The 23,416-nt window shown below is 38.6% G+C and overlaps 1 protein-coding gene across 2 annotated transcripts in view; it reads right to left on the reverse strand.

Moving 5' to 3' along the window:
- Positions 1-23,416, reverse strand: part of synpra (synaptoporin a) — a 51,119-nt gene that overhangs the window by 19,907 nt on the left and 7,796 nt on the right. The window contains exon 1 of one of the 2 annotated variants that reach the window (XM_079844477.1): positions 2,268-2,505. The exons of the other annotated variant lie outside the window; for it this stretch is intronic. Within the exon in view, the coding sequence (XP_079700603.1) occupies positions 2,268-2,291 (24 nt within the window). The 5' untranslated portion in view covers positions 2,292-2,505. Of the gene's footprint in view, positions 1-2,267; positions 2,506-23,416 lie in introns of those variants that run through there. 2 annotated transcript variants of the gene reach the window in all.

Consider the following 23,416-nt stretch of genomic DNA (forward strand, 5'->3'; position numbering starts at 1 on the left):
ATGCTGCTGTTAAATGCTCTGGTGAGGAAATAAACGTGTACAGCTTGGGGCGGGGTCTATGCTAATAGGGCAACGTCCGTCACATTGCAAAAAAAACAGCAAACGGCTTATTGTGCTTATTCTCATCCGGAGTGGTCAATCACATTTGCAAAGGCTGTTTGCAAACACTGAGTGAAACTATGACCTCATAAATGTGATCACAGTCGGTGCACCAGGCGCATGGTCTAAAAGTGTTGTACCTAGTCTCTTAATGAGTCATGGGTGGGTAACGTGCAATAAACCAAACAGAGTCTCATCTCCCATTCCCTTTAAAAGCCAGTAGCGATTGCACCATGGCGGAGTCGCTATTTTCATGGCTGAATTTGCGAACGTAAAGACTGAGAGCTTCTCCAGAGAGGAATCCTTTTTTGTTTTAATATTTAAAAATGTTTGTGTGCTGCTGTGCATCCCTGTAGCAGAGTGTACGTGCATTGTGCACCCGCATATCAGCACATATTACTAACACTCCCTTTAAATAACACATAAAATACTGCGTAGACGCAGTCGTTTTCAGTTGCCTCAAAATAGCAACGCGCCAACAATGCGCCTGAACACACCTCGTTTTCAAACATGGACAAACAGATGGGTGCGAGTAAATTTGCTATTTAAACAACGTGGCACTAGACGTGGAAATTAACTATCAAAAAACACTCGCGCCTGCCGTTGCATTGCGCCGGGTGTATGATAGAGCCCTAACATTTTTCCTTTAACACAACCTCTCCACAGATACTTCTATAACATCTGCCTATTTCCCAATCTTTCACAGGACTTTTCTCTTTATATGTCTATTCAGGCTGTGGATCTATTGTGAAGCCTAGTCTTATTAAGCAAGCTCTCTGGGTGACTTGCCTAAAACACATTTCTGCAACACTGATATGAGAATGGGTTCTCTGTAGGAGGTGATACAGCTCACTGAACCCAGATACAAGTCATTCTGCAGATATGCAGTTTGAAAAAAAATCCACGATGAGAATATATTCAAAATTCAAGAGAGAGCATAATGTCAAGGAATGAAAGTGTACTGATCAATTTAGTGTTCAAAAGGAATTCGTATTATTATTATTTTTTATTTATATGCAGTAGTATTCAAAGAATCCTGTGGCAAAACTATGTTAATGATGCAATGATAGTGTCAGTCAATGTAAAAATAATTATAAAAGAAGTACTGGAATACAAACTTTTTTCCTTAATTAAAAGTGAAATGTGTAATTTCTCTTCCACTACTGACACCAAATGGAATTGCAAAAATATTATCTTTTTTTCAAACAGGTTACCCCAAATATGCTGCACATCTGCCATTGGACAGCCGATCAGACAGTCCTGTCCCAAACTCACATCATTGGTTGTTTCTGTCAGGCCACTCAAACAAATTTTGCCAACACTGGAACAAATTAAATTATTTACATTTATTAAAATCGTTGGTGAGCATAAGAGACTTATTAAAAAAATCTTAGCGCTAGTGTGTGTGTGTGTGTGTGTGTGTGTGTGTGTATAGTAATTTACATGTAAAATGTATAACATTTATCATTTTGAAAATATATTCCAGAGATTTTACAAAAATTTGTTCAAATTTTTTTGGCAAAAGGTGCAAAACTAATTTTAAGGTCCAGACTTTCTCAGACTTTTTTCATCTTGGACCACTTTTTCATATAGCCTATTTAGTCTTTTATAAGTCTATTTTTAAATAGTTTTACAGTCTAGCTTATTACTTTACAAGTTTCCAAAAAAGATACCTTCAATGATTAATAGCCAAAAAATCACCATGGTAACATAAAGACATATGCAGTGAACCTCCTCAACAGCTGATCACTATTGAACTAAGACATTATCGTTTCCTAATAGTTTCCAGTTTCTTAAACCTCAAAAAGCTAAAATTGGCACAGATGCTGTGTGTGTGTCCAAGGACCTTTTAACATATACAAAGTCAAATCGCTTTTTTGCACTGCATTTCATTGATCGTGAAAAATGAGTCATTCATAAGCTAACAGAAATAGACATCTCACTTATTCAGAATTATGAATGATTCAGTATGGTATGAGAGCAATTTTAGCACCTAAAAGGTGACGCTGACAAATGGGAAGAAACTGCACTGCAAAACTCAGATCTTACAACAAATAGCTACCATGGGATATTATTAATATTAGATCAATTTAACACTATTAACCAATAACTAAGCACCACCTGATGGCTGCTACCAGACATACAGAGATTCTGAAGCCAGGACTTACCGGAGCAAATATGACCATACACATTTAAAAGCAAAAGAGATATCCAGCTTCAGAACATATTAGATGCTCTTCAGAGTCAGTTGAAAAGCAGCATCTGTATCTTCTCCTCGTCTCTCTGCTCTATCTCCTCGTCTTGTAGTCTGGATGGAGAAGGGGGGACTGTGAGCTCAGGAGAGGGTTGGCTTTTCTGTGTGGCTCTCTAAGTATAATCCTGCACTCCCTCCTTTGCTCTGAGAATGGAGGACTGCTACAGTCACAAACACAGAGGAACTCCCTACAAATCACTTCACAAAAAAAGTCATGTGTCAGACTATACACGGAATGCTACAGTTCTGCATTCTATTGAAATAAAGCAATAAGGGCAGACCCAGCTAACAGGGAACGTTCTAGAACTTTTGTTAATGTTCTGACAAGTTATCAACAAATGTTCTTCCAGTAGTGGTACCAGAACATTAATTCAGAGTTGTCTGGTCTTTAATAATGTTCTCAAAAGATTAACACAAAAACATTACTTGTTTAGTTCAGAGAACATTAAAAAGTAACATTGCCATAATGGGCAATTTTATTCATTTTTTACCTATTTTAGCGCATGGTCTGAAGTGCATGGCGCAAGTGCACTTAGGACGTGTCCGAATTCACTTTTGCTAGTTTAATGACGAAAAAAAAAAAAACGGTCAGTGCGCCAGACGCATGGTCCAAAAGGGTTGTACCTAGTCTCTTAATGAGTCATGGGTGTGTTTTAGAGTCTCATCTCCCATTCCCTTTAAAAGCTAGTTGCGCTTGCACCATGGCGGATGGTGCACCATATTTATATATGGTATAGAATTTGTGAGCGGAAAGATTGAACACTTCTCCAGAGGAATTCTTTTATTTTTAATAATTTAAAATGTTTCTGTGCTGCTGCGCGTCCCTGTGTGTGTAATAAGTAGTGTACGTGTGTTGTGCACCCGCATATCGGTGCATATTACTAATGCGCCCTTTAAATAACATAAGAAATACTGCGCTATTGACTTTAGACCAGGTTTTTGTTGGTCAATGGTCCAGTTGATTTCAGCTGCCTCAAAATAGCAAAGCGCCAACAATGCGCCTGAACACACTTCATTTTCAGACCAGCACGAACAGATGGGCACGAGTGCATTTGCTATTTAAAAAAACTTTGAGTTCGCTCAAAACTTTTGTGTTCTTTGCGTGCTAATGCAAAGTTTCTCGGGGGAATGCAAACATTTTGTGAACGAAGGCAAAAATTTGTGAAAAAACAAAAACATTGACATAATTTTTCCTCCCATCTCATATTTTTTTTCTATCACTTTGTCTCTTTAGGGGCTCTGTATATAGCATTGTTTTTGATATGTATAATAATAAACAACATAGCCTCAGCTACAAATATTTTATTTGGTTTACTTCCCAGAAATGTACGGAGCCACTAAAGGGACATGGTAAAGGGAAAAAAATTTAATCTCATATTTTTCCCCACCACCATGTCCCTTTGGGGCTCCGTAGAAATATCTTAAAGGGATAGTTCACCCAAAAGTCATCCTAGGTGTATATGACATTCTTCTTTCAGACTAATAAAATCGGAGTTATATTACAAAAGTCCAGGCGAATCCAAGCATTAGAATTTGATTCATAGTTGCTCTGTTTTTGAAGTCCATAAAAAGTGCATCTGTCCGTCAAATAACGTGCTCCACGCGGCTCCGCGGTGTTAATAAAGGCCTTCTGAAGCAAATCGACACGTTTGTGTAAGAAAAATAGTCATATTTAAAACTTTATCAAGTAAACTTTCGGCCAACCGCCTTCCGTGGAAAAGTTTTGAATGTTGAAAGTGAAACTCAAGATGCGTACGTGATGTCATGACGAGCCTACCTGGTCGCGTTAGTCTTTCGATCGGCAGGGGAACTTTCAACAATTCTTCCATAAATTGAACAGGGAAGGCGGTCGGCCGAAAGTTTACTTGATAAAGTTTTAAATATGGATATTTTTCTTACACAAACGCATCGATTCGCTTCAGAAGGCCTTTATTAACCCCCAGAGCCGCGTGGAGCATGTTATTTGATGGGCAGATGCACTTTTTATGGACTTCAAAAACAGAGCAACTATGAATCCAATTCTAATGCTTGTATTAGCCAGGACTTTTGTAATATAACTTCAATTTTATTTGTCTGAAAGAAGAATGTCATATACACCTGGGATGACTTGAGGGTGAGTAAATTATGGTCTAATTTTCATTTTTGGGTGAACTATCCCTTTAAAAGAAAACAGTTAATATGGTGAAAGTTATTCAAAATTATGTAAAATCTGCAATTATAATGTTCTTCAGCTGGCCTGTTATGCAGGACTTTTTCTAATTTTAGTTTAATAATATCAACATTATGAATACTATTTTTGTTTTTAATAAATTAGTGCAGGAGGGTTAAATTTGTGCAAAAAATTGTGCACATTTGTACATTAACCTTAAGAGTAAACCGTAAAATGTGTTTTTTTTTTTAGAAAAAAAAAAAGAATTACCGGTATGTGAAATTTCACTTATATTTTCAAAACGATAACTAATATTCTATCAAATAATATTAAAGGAAAAATAATCGTTTCGACTCATTAACATATACATATGTTAATATGCTCTTATGTATTTGTCCATAACATTTGTGTATTTTGTCATTAAGCTTAAATGGACTTTTACCAATTTTAAGATTTTAATGATGATACAAAAATATATTTATGAAAGTATCTTTCACTTTTTAAAGGTTTCAAAGCCCAAAAGACACCCTCCTAAGGTTTTGAGAAAAATACAGTTATTTTTCCGCCTTCCACTGGGAGTGAAAGCAGTCACATGGGTTTAAAACTTTCAAACCCCTTGTTAAAATGAGAAACTCATGGTACTTTTCTCAAAGCTTCAGCAATGCATTGCAAAAGAGCTTTAGAGCTGAAAGATGCTGTATCAGTAATATGAAGAAATGAATCGTGAGATCCCCAGATGTTAACAAATAAAATGTCCTGTAAACACGTAGCATGAGAGAACTCTGATCTGAATATCAATGGGATGTGACAGTTCACCTCTATGTAAGGCAACATTTTCTGCATTGTTGTTAAGGCAACACTACAATAATGTTGTATGTTATAATACTGTTAGATGACATGCCGATAATAGTGTTAGAGTTTATTGTTACTGCCATGTAGATGCTTATTTCAGATGTGGAAAATGCCAGCCCTGCTAATAAACAACATGATTAATTACCATAGGCAACAGCTACTAATATAAGAAATCACTGGCCTGTCATTATGGCAAAAACAATGATGCCTTCTCAGGACTAACCACAAATTGCCTGCTCACATATCATGCCAAAGTTACTTGGAAAAGCTACAACCCTTAACAACGAAGCTTATGTCTAGGTAATGGAAATAAGCATTAGAGTCTCATGACGTGCGTTAAACCCTCAACATACCAGAACTTGTGCAGAATTTCACACATTCAAGATGTTTCATCGTCTGTTTCCAAAATATGAGGTGTTTTGCCAGCTTTAAGTCAGTGTTATATTTATGCTGCATTCCAGGCAGGTTTTTGTGCCCGTAAGTTACGACTTCAAACCACGACTCGCGACTTTGTAGCATTCCAGGCAAAGTCACGCCAAACTGCCTGAATGCAAGGAATTGTGGTAGCTAGATGTAAACAAAGCATGGCGGACCGTACGGGGCTTATGCTCATTTACAATCATTTATATTGGCAAAAAGTGCTTACTCCTTGCTTATTTGAGCGGAACAGGAGAGAAAAAAATGGTGCATAAGGCAAGAGAATCTGTTATACATTTTATTTTACGTTATTTGTAAAATACCGTGTAAGACTTCCATAAACACCGCATTCGTAGGGGCTGCCATTGTTGTTTTGTGGGCTATGTGACGTCAGAGCTCTTAACTGGGAGTACGTTGATCTAGTACGAGTTCACGGGTGGGAAGTCACAGGTTTGACTGCCGTTCCAGTGCACTTTCATGGGTAGAAGGTTGGAAAAACACGGGTTACGGGTTGCCTGGAACCCATATCGTTGATATACTATTATAGTTTTTGTTAATATTTTGAATTAGATTTTATTTTTTATAATTTCTGTTTTTATTTTAATTTGAAAAGTTTTTGTTGTAATTTTGTTGTGTTTTTGTCATTTTATTAGATACACATATACACTACATTATATTGACCAAAAGTATTGGGACACCCCTCCAAAAGTCCAAATCACTGAATTCAGGTGTTGCAATCACTTCCTGGCCAGAGCACAGGTGTGTAAAATCAAGCACCTATGGGCCTGCTGCTTCTACAAACATTTGTGAAAGAATGTGTCGCTCTCAGGAGCTCAGTGAATTCAAGCGTGGTACCGTGATAGGTTTCCACCTGTGCAATAAGTCCATTCGTGAAATTTCCTCACTACTAAATATTATATGGTCAACTGTTAGTGGTATTATAACAAAGTGAAAGCAATTGGGAACAACAGCAACAGCCACAAAGTGCAAGGCCACGTAAAATGGACTAGTCTTTGTTTGGTGCATTGTGCCACGTGTAAAGTTTGGTGGAGGGGGATTATGTTGTGGGGTTGTTTTTCAGGGGTTGGGCTTGGCCCCTTAGTTCCAGTGAAAGGAACTCTTAATGCTTCAGCATACCAAGACATTTTGGACAATTTCATGCTCCCTTTCATGGCCCTTTCCTGTTCCAACATGAGTGCACACCATGGCACAAAGCAAGGTCCATAAAGCCATGAATGAGCGAGTTTGGTGAGGAGGAACTTGACTGACCTGCACAGAGTCCTGACCTCAGTATATAGTGTATTTATAGCAATATAGTGTATTTTTAAATGTCTATATTTTATTAATATTTAGTTTATTTATTTTAGTTATTTTAGTACTTACTGAATTTAGTACTAAATGAAAATGACAAATGTTGGTAACTAGCAGAAATATTTTTTTAATATATTTTTATTTTATTTCAGTTAATGTTAATTTTATTTCAAGTAATTACTTTTTTATTGTTTTAGTTTTAGTTACTGTGATAATCCTATAGAAACCTGAAAAATGATGGTGTTTGCAGTTTAATTTAACGCACCGGTATATATGTTTCCATATACACCAAACTCTTTTATCTTAAAAGACAAGGAAACTTTTTTTCACTATATTTCCCCTTCAATTTCAGTATTAAGTCTAAGGATTCCCCAGCGCGGCCTTTAGACTCAACTTAGTATCCAGTCCATGAGCTAAGATCCTATTGTGACGGATTTATCCACTCACCACAAGGAGTCAAAGCAGAAATCCTGTGCTGATGCAATCAAATGAAAGTGTGTCTGACAGCGGTAGAATCACACTCGACTTTAGTTTAATCTAATGGACAGGTATGAGAAACCCATGGGACAACAGGTGAGCAGTGCGTGGGAGCTCGACAGCCAGTAGAAAAGATGTTCTCTCTTAGTGTGTGTATAGCATGTGTGTATGTGTGTGTGTAGCACCTGTTGAGGAGAGGTGTCCCCTCTTTGTCTTTCTCCACCAGAATATTTTCATTGTTTCTAACAGAGTAATGAGTCGACTTAAACTGTGTCAGAGAGAAACTGTGCCATGCATCTATCTATGGTTGTGTGAATGGTTGTGAGTGACCTGGAGTTTGGGGAATGCCTCTCTTCAATTTTAAGATGAAGAGTTTCCACAGAAATAGAATACCTTCTTGTAGGAGTAGGTAACAAATGATTCTTCTACATGCTTTTGCATCACTATATAGGTCTTGAAATCCCTAGAGAATCTCTGATTCTCTTCATAAATTCAATAGGTTGTTGAGAAAACCCATTAAGATGTTCTAGTGGCCATCCATAAAACGATAACAACATAATGTTCTGTAACATATTTTATTCTTTCCAGGTCATTTATATGTCAATCATTATGTAAAATACTTAGATGTGTTGTAGTCCTGGAATTGCTATAAAAAAATAATTAAACAAACATTTTAAAATTAAATAACAATATAGAACAATAATAATACGATATAAGTATAAAAGAATAGAAACTATGAGAAAAACTATTAACCGAGAGTTTTAGGGCCATTATGAATCACATTACGAAAACCCATTAAGTAAACATTTAGAATGTCCTTTAAAGGTCCCATGGCATGAAATTTTTAATTTTATGAGGTTTTTCAACATTAATATGAGTTCCCCTAGCCTGAATATTGTTCCCAAGTGGATAGAAATGTTGATCGGTGTAAACCCGAGTTCTGGCTGTCTTTCTCTGCCCTTGAGAAAATGACAGGCCAGACTAGCCAATCCTGAAGTCTCCTGGTTTGACGTCCAAGCAGGAACGATTACCTCCCTTTCCTCCACCCAGAGAATCTGGCACACCCATGCAAGCGCTCGAGAGATCATTGCTTGTGAACAAGTGAATGCTGGCAGTTTCTCAGTGTTTGGATGTACAAATGAAAACAGAAGTCTTTTTTCAGTTCCTTCTGATCTGTGATCAGTGATTTCTTATGTGTAGCTAATTATTTATTATTCGTGCACACACTGCGGCTTCTCTCTCCCGACAGAACGGTGTTTTCGTGTTTTCTATCTTGTGAGTCAGTGTTTTTGTACGTCCTCGTTGCGTCTATCTGTTCTAAAATGTGCATCCAGTCGTTTCTGCTCAACATTAGCAGAGTAACATCTTTAGAGATAAACCTCACACACGCCGAAGCTCGGGCTGCACTGGCCGGTCGGCCTTCAACATCCCCGACCCCCAGTACTGCATCTGGCCCACAGCGGAGGCGCCTTACGTGGCGCGAGTTTAAGCAGAAGGGGGGTAAGCGTGAGCGTATCCGGCTAGGCTAGCCAGCTTTCCCCACAATAAACTGGATTACATTCGATTACTGCTGTTGTGTCTTTGTTTGCGCTGTGTACTCAATGCGCGTCACTGACGGTTTTCATATGATAGAACATATCTAAAAATAATGCTATTATCAACACTTACTCGTAACTCGTTCATCTCGACAGCTGTAATCGTACTTTGCATGTGTTACAAAGTTGGTAATAATGATGAAGACAGACTCGGTGTGACTGGGACTCGTGTTTATTCAGAACTCTCAGATACAAACACAATAAACTCGCGCTGACTGACAGCGCTCTCATAACTCAGTAGTTACTATAAATAACTTTGTTAGCAATCGCTGAGCTCAGTCTCTGTTACGTTAGTTATGTACGGTTCGCGAACAATCTCTCTTTTGAACCGGTTCTTTTTAGTGAACCGAATCAGTTCACCAAATCGGACTGAATCGTTCTAAACGGTTCGCGTCTCCAGTCAGCGCTGATACATAATTTACTAAAGTTACTAACTTTCTGACATGAGTGACAGTCCCTCCGACTAGAAATAGACTAATAACCTGAAGTATATGCTGTAACTACAACCGTTCACTGAACTGAGACTGACAGAACTGATGTGAAGTGAACTCCGGTCCATCTGTCTCTCTGGCAGCAGCTCGTGCCTGCTCGTGCCTCGTAGACCTCGTTAAACCACGCCCCCTCCGCTCATTTCAAATGCAAAGATGTCAGCCAATCACAACAGTGGGCGTTTTTACTGAAGTCTCACAGCAAACACGCCTCTTGAAACAGGGCATTCAGCCACAGGGCAAACATCAGTATTGAAAAAAATGCCTTTTATTTCTAAATTATGACATTTTATGATGTAAAAATCATACTAACAATATAAGTACACCTCAGGAAACATTATAAAAGAATAGAAAAATGCCATGCCATGGGACCTTTAAATGTAAATTTGTAGATCTAATAAGAAACTGCCAGAGAACAAACCAAACTGAAGTTAGTCTATACATTTAATATCTGATAGATTTAGGGCCTCCACATTTTTCTGTACTGTTTGTGATTAAGACTTACAGTATATTGGGATAAATTAAAAGTTCTGTCATGAAACTCTAGATGGTGCAGGCTAATAGGTCTTTTATCTACCTGCTCGTAATCACAATGTCATCTTTAGGGCACAGCTGATTGGTTCCTGCTGTATCAGTAGCCAATGAGCTTGCGTGCTCAACATTCAAATACTTTGGTAGCATTTGCCTTAGCAGTGCAGCACGCTTTCAGAAACTCTCCACCTTCCCTAGCTCCACCTGTATAGATTTGCTACGGGTAATTCATGTATGCTCTACTTTACAGCAGCAGCATGTCTTACATGCTCACAGCAGCGTGTCGTGTATGTATTGGCAGTAGCAAGTCCCACCCGCAGCGTAGCAGATCTATTCCGCCAAGACCAAACATATCAACATCTTCATACCCAGTACCATGCCAAACACTCAGAGAGTTGTCATGACAGAACTCATCTTAGATAAATGGTAACAAAAACTTTTTAATGAGGAACTCATGAAAATACAGTATGTGTAACTTCAAAGCCACCTATGCCACAGTGTCGCTGGCGAACAGCTCCCACACTCCCTCATCGAGGTGTCGAACATTGAGCCTCACATTTTTGAGCTGCACCAGATCCAGGGCTGCTAAACAATTTCAGACACACAGGCACATATATTCGCACTCACACATATTCCCAGAAAGCTAAAGGACAGACTGAACACTGCAATATCTGCATTGTACTCTGACAATGATCCATTTCATTGCAATATATTGCAGAGATACAGAACATCCTCCCAGTGGGAGAGATGTTACATGCTGGAGTGGATATAATTGGTATTACTGTTATTTAGTGGTAAATCATTATGGACAAAAACTGTCTACTGGTTTAAAGTGTGAAAAATGTTACAGAGCTATATTACAGTATCATTTGATTAGAATGAGAGGTCTCTAGAGTTCTATGTCATTAACAAACTGCACTGAATGACTCCATCAAACTTATTCTGCCATTTTCTCTCCCTTCCTCTTATTCTTGGTTGTTGTTGTTGTTTTTACAAGAAGCTTTACATCTATGGATAATTGGATGATTCTACAATTTAAAGAATTAAAAGACTTTTGTCCATTAGGCTTATTAAATAAATAAACAAACAAGCGAACAAATAAATAAAATGTACTTATTATTATTATTATTATTATAGAAAGTTTATAATAGTTTTTTTTTTCAGATTTTTAAGAGCGTTTAACTATTACATTTTCCAAAATTTTGATCTTGCCCATATATTATCATAATAAAATTAGAAAAAAAAACATAGGGAATAAGAACTTACAATAACAAGAACAATACTTCCTTTTTTATGGTAATGTAATGTTCACCACCAAAAAATCTTGGACTTGTAAACACAACTGGTTATCTAGAAGTGAATTAACTTTATATTAATGTAACAGAATTTAAAAAAAATTATAATAATAATAATCAAATAGTTTTTAATAATACAAAAAATCCTTTATTTCAGTGCTGCAAAAATCAGACAGTCACAATCATATTTCACGGCTGAGTGTATCAGAAAAAGAAAAGCCTTTGAAACTGAGCTTGAAATTAATTTCTCTTGTGGTTAGTATTGAGCTACACAGGAAGTATTTATTTAAACCCAGTGGTCTTAGCTTGAGAGTCTCAGGGAATCCAATTTCTCATTTATGTGAATCGGTAGAGCACTGCAGAAGAAGTGGCCCTGTATCGACAGCGCATTGATGCTCATCAGAGAACTGCTAATTTGTTTTGAATATGGCTTTAACATTGAGTGCTCTGTAATGTATGGAGACAGATTAGTCTCATTAATAATTCACGCAAAAAACAAGATGCACACATGTGTAGCCAATTTCACATGCATAAAACCAAATAGGGCTCGGGCGTATGACGTCATTACTTTGCGTGGCGGCCATGTTGATGGCCTCATTTGCTGCTACTCGGACTACTGCGCACTGTTTATAGACGTGCTCCCTCTCAGTCGTGTGTCTTAATTTGGCGTTATTATTGGAAACCATGGTAAACCGTTGCTGTATTGTGGGGTGTAACACTAGAACACATAATCGCCATGGGAAAAAGTTCGAAAATTGATTAACTTTCCACCTCTTTCCTGCTTGGAGACACAACCACGGAGACCAAGTATCCGAGGTAACAAAGAGTCGTCGGCTCGCTTGGATCGCGCTTGTAAGACAAACTGTTACCTGGGGATATGGTGTTGGCTGATCGCGGCTTTGACATAAAGGACAGTGTGGGACTTATGTGTGCCGAGGTAAAGATCCCTGCTTTCACAAAAGAACGCTGTCAGCTGGATGCAAGAGATGTGGGGAGCACAAGAAAAAATGCCCACCTCCGAATTCACGTGGAAAGGGTGATTGTAACCGTCCGCAACAAGTACACTATTTTGTCAGATAAAGTACCGATTCACATGGTGTTGCCAAGCAAGGACGAAGACATGACATTCCTCTATAAGATTGTGTATGTATGTTGTGCTCTGACAAACATGAGCCCTAGCGTTGAAATAAAATAAATGTGCATTAAAGGTGAACTATGTAGGATTTTTGCAGTAAAACATCCAGAAACCACTAGGCCAGTGTTATATATTTTGTTCAGTTGAGTACTTAGAATATCCCAAATGTTTTCAACTATTTGTAAATCGTGAGAAAATTGCTATTTTAACCAAGGAGCCGGGACGTGTGAGCTATGCGTGTGAGGGAGTCGCCTGTCGATTGCGTCATATCTGCGTCACCCTCGGTCTCCGGTTTTATTCAGTGAAACACTTTACTCTCACTGCATTGTGAACAAGTGTCATAGCAGCCGCCGAGCGAACGTCATAACTTCCTTTTCAACACACTCAGATATATCTAATACGATAAACAGAGCTGCGTTACCTCACACATTCAGCACTGGAGAAGAGGAAGTGCCGCCGGCAACCGTGTCATAATAAAAGTCCCGCCAGCGACTATGCCATAATAACAGTCCCGCTCTTCAATCGCTCCTGCGGCCTTGCTCAGCTCCACAACACTCGCTCCTGCTCTGCTTCAGACTACAGTTATGTTAATAATCGCATCCATGAACATGATTTCTGCCCCAGTCCTATCCTGACTGTTTCCCACCGGCTGTGAGGTGAAGACCACATGTCCCGAGATTCTGCGCTCAAACGTGGCGTCATCAAACTACGCCCTTGTTTTGAACAGGCGACCTCTAGTGGACGGAAAAGTTACATAGTGTAGCTTTAAATACAGCCATAAGTGTCTGTTGCATCCATACCAATATATATATATAGTAGATTGATAAGTAAATCAATATTTATGGCCAAATGATACATTTAAGTGCAATACATCAGGTGAAAAGTTAACAAATGAAATGTGTTTAATCTAGACCTCTCGCTGTCAGAACAGATAACAGATTTTGGTTTGATATTTAAAACAGTCAGCAGCACGTAGTATAAAAGGTACAGGCAGATGAAGAGCAGGAAGTAGGAGATGAAGTGATGGTAAAATAATTGAATATAGTTTACTGAGTAATCTTAGTTGCATGATGTTAATTGCATATTTGATCTTTGTCTGATCAGCATAAAAACTTTTTTTTTGCCAGGCAAAGTAAAATTTATGCTTCGCAAAATTTACCTGTGACATTAAAAACCTTGAGATTATACTGTATACTGTTGCACAAATGGCATAATATCTATCACTAAACAATGCGTGCTCATAAAAATAAATCTCGATGAGGTTAGTGCTAAGTGGGATTCGCCACTCAGATGATTGTTTTGCACTCATTTATGTGATTGTAACTGAGAGAGATGTCCGTCTCTGTACCTGCAGCTAAAATCCAACACAACAAGCATCATTTTCCTCTTCATATGGGACATCTGATTACCACAGCAGTTGCTTACATCTGTTAATATTTAATAAACTATCACTTCAACTGATCTGTAATTTCTTCGTTTCAGTAAACACAGAAATGAACCGATCACACTGCACATAGCCTACCTCTGCTTGTGGTCGAAAGCTAATGACGTAACAGCAGGTGCCCCCACGCGATAATGATTGGCCGATTGATAAGCTTAAATCTGATTGGCTAAAGCGTACGACTGATCCGGGTGGGAGGAGAGTGCTGCCAGGAAAGTCTCAAAAACACACACGCACAAATCCAAAGCAATTCACACGTGAATGACGATTTGCACATTCACATTACAGGATGAGCGTGTACATTTTAAACATTCAGAAGTTTTTGTGCACAGTTGTAAATCTACGAATTGTGTTTTGCATTTGTGAAATGTATTTTATGAATGTATAATTTTAATTTGCGCACGTGAATTTGGTTTTATGCATGTGAAATTGGCTACACATGTGTGTATCTTGTTTTTTGCGTGAATTATTAATGAGACTAATCTGTCTCCGTAATGGGGGTCATCAGAAGAGGCTGCAGCTCTGTGTCTAAACAGTGTAAAGCCAAATTTATACTTCTGTGTCAAGTGTATGCCGTAGCTACGTTGTAGGCTGTGTGTTGCGCGCGTACCCTACGATGTACCCTGACGTGCACCTCTCCAAAAATGTAACAACGGGTCAATTCTACGCGGACTGCAAGCGCCGTGATTGGTCTGCCAGAACCCCTCCCTCAGGTCAATAAATTAAAAAATCTGCGATAGGAGTGTGTGTGTCCAGAAATGGGATGATAGTTTAATCCTTATATCTTCTATATAACACAATATTTTGTAGTCTAGAGATTATTTATGTTAGTGAATATATATACGCTGTGTATAGTTTATTTATTTTCTCATTAAAACCAAAGATGTTAATCAGTGATTGTATATCAAGAACAGGGACACATTTGGGTGCATTTCGTTTTGTGAAATCAACGGAATGAATAACGTAAAGTCTCCGCAACAGCAATCGATTGAAGTGCTCGTCTGTGCACGAGCCACCGATACTGAAAACAGCGCCACGAGCACTCTGCATGATTTCAAAACGTATTCCAGTGCCTCTAATGCCTCTTATGTAATTCTACAAATCAACTAAAGATGCTTAATTTGTATTACAACAACTCAAGCTGCAAGAAAAGCCACTATCTGCCGCTATTCACTGCTGCTGATACTCCGACAACATAAACAAGCTGCTTCTTCTTCGGCTTTTGTCTTGATACTGGGGGTTACACCATCAACATGCCCATGAACACTGCCTTAGCGGTGCACATTGACGCGGACAACAATGCAGAAGTATAAATGAAAACCAATGCTTGAACTGGTCAACGCAATCATGGCTGAGTACAAACGAATGACAAAGGAGAATATCTAAACACCAACTGTCTTTATTAAATCCACAGGAGAATAAGGCAAACACAACCACTTTACATCGAGATTAATCGAGGAAACGCATGAGTTAATTAATCAACAACTGAATGAAATAGGTACAGACATGGAAATTAGGTCAACTTAGAATGACAGAACCAAACACAATAAACAGAACTCAATCCTGACATGCAGAACCCACGCAAGGTCCAACTGAGGAGGGAGGGCGGGGGTTCCTGAGGGGGACACGGAACTTGAGAGGGGCAAAAGCAGTCAGGGGCAAACAAAACAGTCCAAGGGGGAGTGGAAGGAGGGAGTAGCCAGGGAGGAGCCAGGAGCAGAAGGGGCATGATGATAAGCCAGAACACAGATAGCACAATGTTCCAGGGTGGAGTCACAGGAGGGAGGAGCCATGGTGGTTGCTTGGCAGATGGAACCAGGGATGCAGGCTCCTGTGACGAAGCCGGCGAAGATGGAGACCCAGGTGGAGCTGACGATCCCATAGAACATCGATGGTACTGAAGACCGAGGTAGAGCTGTGGTGACGAGTGTCCAAGGAGGAACCAGAGGACGGAAGCGAAGCCAGTGGGGCCGAGGACCAAGGCAGAGCCGGAGGAACGAGGGAGCCCGGTGCAGCCATAAGGACGATGGTTTCTGGTGGAGCAAAGGGAGGGAGGAGCCAAGGCAGAGCCAATAGGTCGACAGGCCAAGGTGGAGCGATGGGCTCAGAGGCTGGAGGTGGAGCCAGGGGATTCTCTGGTCTTGGTGTAGCTTGTGGCCTGAAGAACCAAGGCAGATGCTCACAGTGAAGTGTTGAAGGAGATGCAGAGGGGCTGAAGGGAACCAGTGGAGGCGGGGTTGAGGAATTGGTTGTTTTGGGAAAAGGAGTTGGGAGAGGGAGGCTGGGGGGCACTCTAGAGGCATAGGAAAATTTAGGCTGGACGGGATCTGCGAGGACACACCATCTCCACAGTCTATTGTGGAATCAGGCTGTAGCTCCGGACTGTGTGAAGGCTGACTGGGCTCTGGGTCCATCGGGCCAATGGTGAATGGCAAGTTATTATTCACCAGTACTCACTCAACACATGTGGTGAAATCCTCACATGGACTGCTCCTTGGGAAGTGGTCATTCTGCTCCAGGCACAAAACCTGGAAGGAGGGAAAGTCCATAGTGAACCGGGACAAGCAATTAGGTTCTTCAGAAGCGGAATGGTGGCCAAGCAACACCAAAGTCATTTCACTCGCCGGCCATCTTTGAAATGCCTCTCGGCTAGCTATTTCAGTCATACAAGTGTAGAGCTGTGGAGCTGTAAACCTCACTCCCCTGCCCTCAAGCGCACTAACAAGGGTGTAGCCTCTAACGTCAGTTGCTAGCCTGCTTGAGGGCAGGGGAGTGAGGTTTACAGCTCCATTACACACCCGCCTCCCAAGCCGGAGACTCCGGTTCGAGTCCTGCTTGGAGCAAATAGCATGTACTGGGTGAAAAGCAACGGTCCTAGCACTGAGCCCTGCGGTACTCCATACTGAACTTGTGATCGGTGTGACATCTCTTCATTTACTGCTACAAACTGATAACGGTCAGATATATGATTTAACCCTTTAAGACCTAAGAGTATTTTTACAATTAATTTTCCGCCTGGTGTTATTTACTAAAAAAGCAGATAAAACATCAACCCTGTTGTGCACAGACAATTTACACACCTCTTTTTTTTCAAGACAAGTTGCACTGTCAGTATATTTGTGTTGCATTGATGTCACCTGAATGTAAAATAAGTATGGGACCATAAAGACAAATGAAAACATAAAACGGAAATTGAATCACTCAAATATTTATTGAAAACACACACAAATAAATAAAAGCTAAGCATATTTCCTCTGGAAAACAGTTTGTTCAAGTCTTTGGAGTCCTGGAACTCAGGAATAAACATGATAACTTATACAGAACCAAAACTATTTACATTTTTCCAAAAAAAGTCCAGGCGCTTTTGGCCTCTTTGGATTTTGGATATTTACTGGTGCCAAGCCTCAAAACAGTTCCTATCAGGAACTTCTCCTCAAACTTTCTTCTCAAACTTTCTCCACAAAACTGCAGCGCGTCTCTCTCTCTATCTCCTCAACACTAGCCGTGCGTCTCTCTCTCTATCCACAATAACAGAGCTGTGGTTCATGCGTAATGACGCACACCAACGTGGATGACGGATCAGCCTGTCATTGGTCAAACCCTCATCCAAAATGGCAGCTAGCATCGCGCTAGTGGCAAAAATGACGGAAAATTTATAAATTATGGACATCAAGTGGATATATCTTGGATGTAAGCGTTTTGATTTATTGCTGAACAACTCCAAAAAGATGCACATGTTCCAGGCTGGATAGAAAACCTTCTGTAAAGGCTACAAAGACACCCCCGTGATGGCTAGCTCGTTAGCTTTCTGCTGGAAAAAACGGTGAGAAAATCGATAAAAGTTTCATGAAATAATATAGATATTTATCGGAGGTGCCGTGTGACGTCGTGGGCGATGCCGTCGGGCTCTGAGGGTTAAACCATGCCAATGCTATTCCACTAATGCCAAGATAATTTTCGAGTCTATTCAAAAGAATGTTGTAGTCGATAGTATAAAATGCAGCGCTAAGATCGAGTATCACTAATAGAGAGATACAACCACGATCGGATTAAAAGAGTAAATCATTTGTAACTCTGATGAGAGCAGTCTCAGTACTATGGTACGGTCTAAATCCTGACGGGAAATCCTCACAGATACCATTTCTTTCTAAAAAAGGAGCATAATTGTGAGGAAACTGCCTTTTCAAGTATTTTTGACAGAAAGGGTAGATTTGAGATTTGCCTACAATTGACTAATTCTGTAGGATCAAGTTGCGTTTTTTTAATAAGTGGTTTAATAATAGCCAACTTAAATGTTTTCGGTACTCGTCTCTTTTCCGCCGTTTTGTTAATTACCTATTTAGTAAACCAATACATAACTAGCAAAAGCAGCGCTGCTTGCATCTCCTCCATACTTGTTATTGTTGCAGACAGTATTGCACAAAAATGATTAGGCTACTGTCAGTCGGTGACTGGGAGGAACAGTCGCGTGCAGTCCCACGTCTCTGGACTAATTAGACCGAAGTGGAAACGCAAATAAATAAAAACAAATAACTGTTAAATGAGTTAAAATATACAAAGTAAGCATATTTTATTTCAGCTAGTTGGCAACATTTCTCATTTCCATTTAGTTTAACTTGAAGTAGGCTACTAAAATAGCTGAAACGAAATAAAATAAAACCTACATAGACATATTACAAAATAAGTACTAAAAATGACAAAAACAAAATTACTAAAACTTTAACTAAAACTGAAAATATAAAAATAAAATCGAATTACATATTAATCAAAACTATTAGTAGCCTACATCAGTGATACTATAATAAGTTGATTTTAGATGAATATTTCATTTCTTTCAGACAGTAGGTGATTGTCACTTTAAATTAGCCGTCTGCTGCCCTCAACTGGAAATATAGTCTGTAAAAGGAACTTCCATGCACTGAGAACATATATAAACTACAGTAAAATAAATAATAAATTAAAAGTATAAATGCTTTCAGGTGCTTTTGAAATCACACTGTATCATTTTAAGAAATTGTAACATTTAAACAGTTTCCATTCTAAGCACCAAAGTAATAGGGGTAACAGCACTAACATAGAAATAATATGAATTCGAGCCATGTAAATAATTAGCATAACATTAACATTTCCCTCTTGGAAAACATGCCTTCATAACCAGCTACTTCAGTATTTGCCCGTTTGGTCCTTCTGCCATTTGGACTGTGGACTGTATATTAATGTGTAAGAAGAGGATTATTATACAGTAGTGGATGTGATCACTTGCAAAGAAAATGAAGCCATGTTAGTGCCATCTGGTGGCAGCAGCAACATGAGCCTTTTTACGCAGTCACAGACAGACAGTGAAATGTTTGTAGGGGATTGTTTTCAAGACATTTAACACTTAGCTTAGAAATAACTTAATTAACACACAAAATAGCAGTAAGTGTGGTCTGATCACATATCTGCAGAATCTCTGGGAGTTTGAGTCAAGACCCAGAATTAGCAGGTGAGTCTAAATGATGATGCTTTATTTTTATTTTCTTTATCTGCATATATCTCTCTATATTTTTATTATCTGCAGTAATTATTGCAGAGGAACTTAATCTAATTTAAACTAGAGGAACCTAATGGGGCTCACTTGTGTGTGCGTTTGTGTGCAGGGCCTGTATTTTGTGGGGTATCATGTGTGAATAAAGCTTTTAATAAGGGTTAAGCTTAATTAACACTATGTGTGGCATATTTTTGATTACCACAATAAAATAATGTCCCAAAAAATATAATGAGGTGCGTTCCATTTTTGAAGGTTTAAAATTGATAAACGCAAAATAATTAAAAATAAAATAAATGTTTTTAGTTAAAACTTGTATTATTTGAGCTGTAAATTTGTTCATGTCATTTTAAAGTCGTTTTAGGTTTTTATGTCATGGCAATGAAGTTGTAAAATTGTTTATAACTCTACACAGAAAAGGTTAGTGAGCATTTTTTTTCACACTAAAATTGTGTTAACAATCACGTTTTTCAATCACTGGTTTTATTATTAAAACAGTAGCCTAAGTATTTTAACTCTTACATCAGTGTTGTTATTGTTATCTAAAACTATACTTCTAAATTGTTTTGTTAATTGCAATATATCAATATATATATATATATATAATATATATAATATATAATTTTTTCTCAAAAAATAACTAGTACATTTTACAAACCATTACGAAGAAATGCAAGTAACATTGAATTGAATGTGAAATTGTGAAGTAAAAACTGAAATAGTATTTTCTTAAAAAATTACTCCAATAATCTTTTTTTCAGTGTTGGCAACTAAATCAAATAAAATTAAAGTTAAAGTACAATTACAAAAAAGTAAACCTGAAATAAAAACAAATTAATAAATTTGTCAATTAAAATCAATTAAAGCAGAATCATTTTTTTAAAAACGAATTAAAAATGAAAAATCTGAAATAATTACACTATTTTACTATTCTATATTTCACTATTCTACAAACTGAACCATTTACTTCTAAGTGCCTCACTGTAACCCAGTGAATATATATATATTTTTTAAACACATCAAAATTATGTTTGTGGTAATAAAAATTATGCCGCAAGTGTCAGTATAAAAAAAAACAGAAGTCAAAGACTGTGAATGTGTGTGTGAGACAGTGTGAACCAGTGAAGCTCACATCACTGCCCTAGATGCACACTCTCGCATGAATAAGCACATGCTTGTCCAAACAAACAAGCACACATGCACACAAACTAAACCCTAAACCCACTCGCTTAAAGCATGTTGAGAAGCTCTGGAGACCCACCCCCTCTCCTCTCATCTATTTCAGCTGCATTCTGCTCTCCATCCCTCCGCTCCGTTTCTCCCTGTCTCGCTCTTTCTCACATGTGCACACTGGTGTGACTACGAGCGGGTGAGTGTTACGATGCCGTGGCTTGTTTATCAAGCTTTCCCAGCTGTGTTCTGCAGGGCAAGGATGAAGAGCGTAGAGAGGAGAAGAGGGGAGAAGATTACACCAACACAGACCCACTGACAGCAAATCTGAATGAGAGAGAGAGAGGAGCGAAATGATGGAGGGAAAGAAAAATGGAGGGTCTGAGATATTTTAGGAGTTTTTTCGGATTGATCTTATGATTGATTTTACGGTACTGGTGTGTTTAAAGCATCGAACAGCTAGAGAATATAAAAATCTCAGTCTGTTTACTGATATATTATCATAATTATTATCTTGTGTGTGTGTTATTTAATTCGTATTGATTCATATTTTTGATTAGCTTCTATTTTATATTTTCAGTTTTTATTATAATTTTAGTTTTTTTTATATATATGTATATATATATTTCTATTTCTATTTAGCTTTAGTTTTTTAATTTCAGTTTTATTTTTAATAATTTTAGCACTAACATTTCTCACATTTCTCTCAAATTTAAACATTTCTTTTAAATTTTCATTATTTTTTCTGTATTTTTTTCCAAAGTCTATGTGTTTCATGTAATATTTATATTGTTTAAATATAGGCCACAGCCACCAGGGAATGCCGTTTCCATGAAAGGTTTTACCAATGCTTAGGTAGGTGGTATGTGTCAAAGAAACATCCACATGGATGTCAGGACCCAAGGTTTCCCAGCAGAACATTGCCTCCGCCGGCTTGCCTTCTTCCCATAGTGCATCGTGGTGCCACTCAGATGTACCTGACAATCACCTTTTAGATCACCAAGTGATGTAAAAGAAAATGTGATTCATCAGACCAGGCCACCTTTTTCCATTGCTCCTTGGTCCAGTTCTGATGCTCACATGCCCACTGTTGGCGCTTTTGGTGGTGGACAGGCGTCACCATGGGCACCCTGATCGACCTGCGGCTATGCAGCCCCATAAGCAACAAGCTGCGATGCACTGTGAATTCTGACACCTTTCTATCAGAACTTTACTTGTCATACATAATATTATGCCTGATCGGTGTATATGTGTGTGTGTGTGTGTTATTCTGACCTAGCTGCATTTAATGGATGATGTGTACAATGTGTACAATGTATTATTATTTACATTTACATTTATGCATTTAGCAAACGCTTTTATCCAAAGCGACTTACAACTTGGGGGTACAATAAGCGATTGGTCATGAAGAGTCGAGTGAGCGCAACAAGTGCCTGAAATACTTAGTCCGTGAACATTTCTCAGTGTAGCACAGGCTAGAGTAGGGAGGGAAAAGGGAAGAAAGAGGAATTATTATTATTTTTTTTTTATTATTATTATTATTTTTTTTTTTAAGAGGTTAAGTGCTCACGGAAGAGTTGAATTTTTAGTTGACTTTTGAATGTTGTCAACGAATCAGCGTTTCGGATGGCGGTGGGAAGTTCATTCCACCAGCTGGGAACGTTGAATGAAAATGTTCTGGAAAGGGTTATGATTTAGGAAAAAGGGCAGTTGTTCAAAATTGAAGATGGCAGAAACAGAAAAGTACTGATTGGTATTTAGTGCATGTGACCCTAAACCAGCACATATAGGAGTTGACTACTTGACTAGTTGTTCAGACAACCAACTAACTAGTCAATTACCATGATCACTACACCATTGAGTTTATAGGAAAGTAGAAGAAATAACTGGAAAATTTGGTACAGCAACTGGTAGAGGACTGCAGAATAACGTGAACTCTGAAGATAATATCATCCTATTTATGCTATTATGCTAAAATGATTTTGTTGTTTTTGTCAGTGGATATAGATCAGAATGCACCTGTATCACATTAGAGCATCCACTCATCCCTTATCCATGGCTGAACACACGCAACACGCTCAAGAGCCTGTCAACCTCTTCACTTTCAACCTGTATTGCACACTTCTCTCAGACAGCGTAGCACTTCCTGAATGTTTCTAAATGCTGCTGAATATAAATACACACACACACATATACAGACACATATACAGACATACAAAAGTGCCCCAACCTTTCCATCCCCCAACCTCTGCATTCATGCCACGCTTCATTCCAATGATTCGCAATATGTGGCAAGCGTAAAAATATCCCATGTTCTCGCACGGAAGCATCAGTCACTATATGTCAGACAGGCTAAAAAATGGTGATGCATTAACCAAATAACCTGATGAACACAGACTGTAGCCTATGTATTTAAACAGGTCTATAAATGGAACACGAGTGTCTTTCCGACCATTTTCAGATCCCTACACAGCTGGAACAAAATTTCCCAGTCTTCTTGCAAACTGTAAGTAGTGTATTATGAGATAATCTGTGCTCAAATGAGAAGAACACTCATTGGATGGTCCCAGAGCTCATTACCCATCTGTACAATGCACTCAGGCCTATAACAGCCAGTGTGTATCTGGGCGCTCTTTGTATGCTTCACTGATCATAAGTAGGCATAAAATCTCATT

The sequence above is a fragment of the Gobio gobio genome, assembly GCF_949357685.1.
Source record: "Gobio gobio genome assembly, chromosome: 19".
Lineage (NCBI taxonomy): Eukaryota > Metazoa > Chordata > Actinopteri > Cypriniformes > Gobionidae > Gobio > Gobio gobio.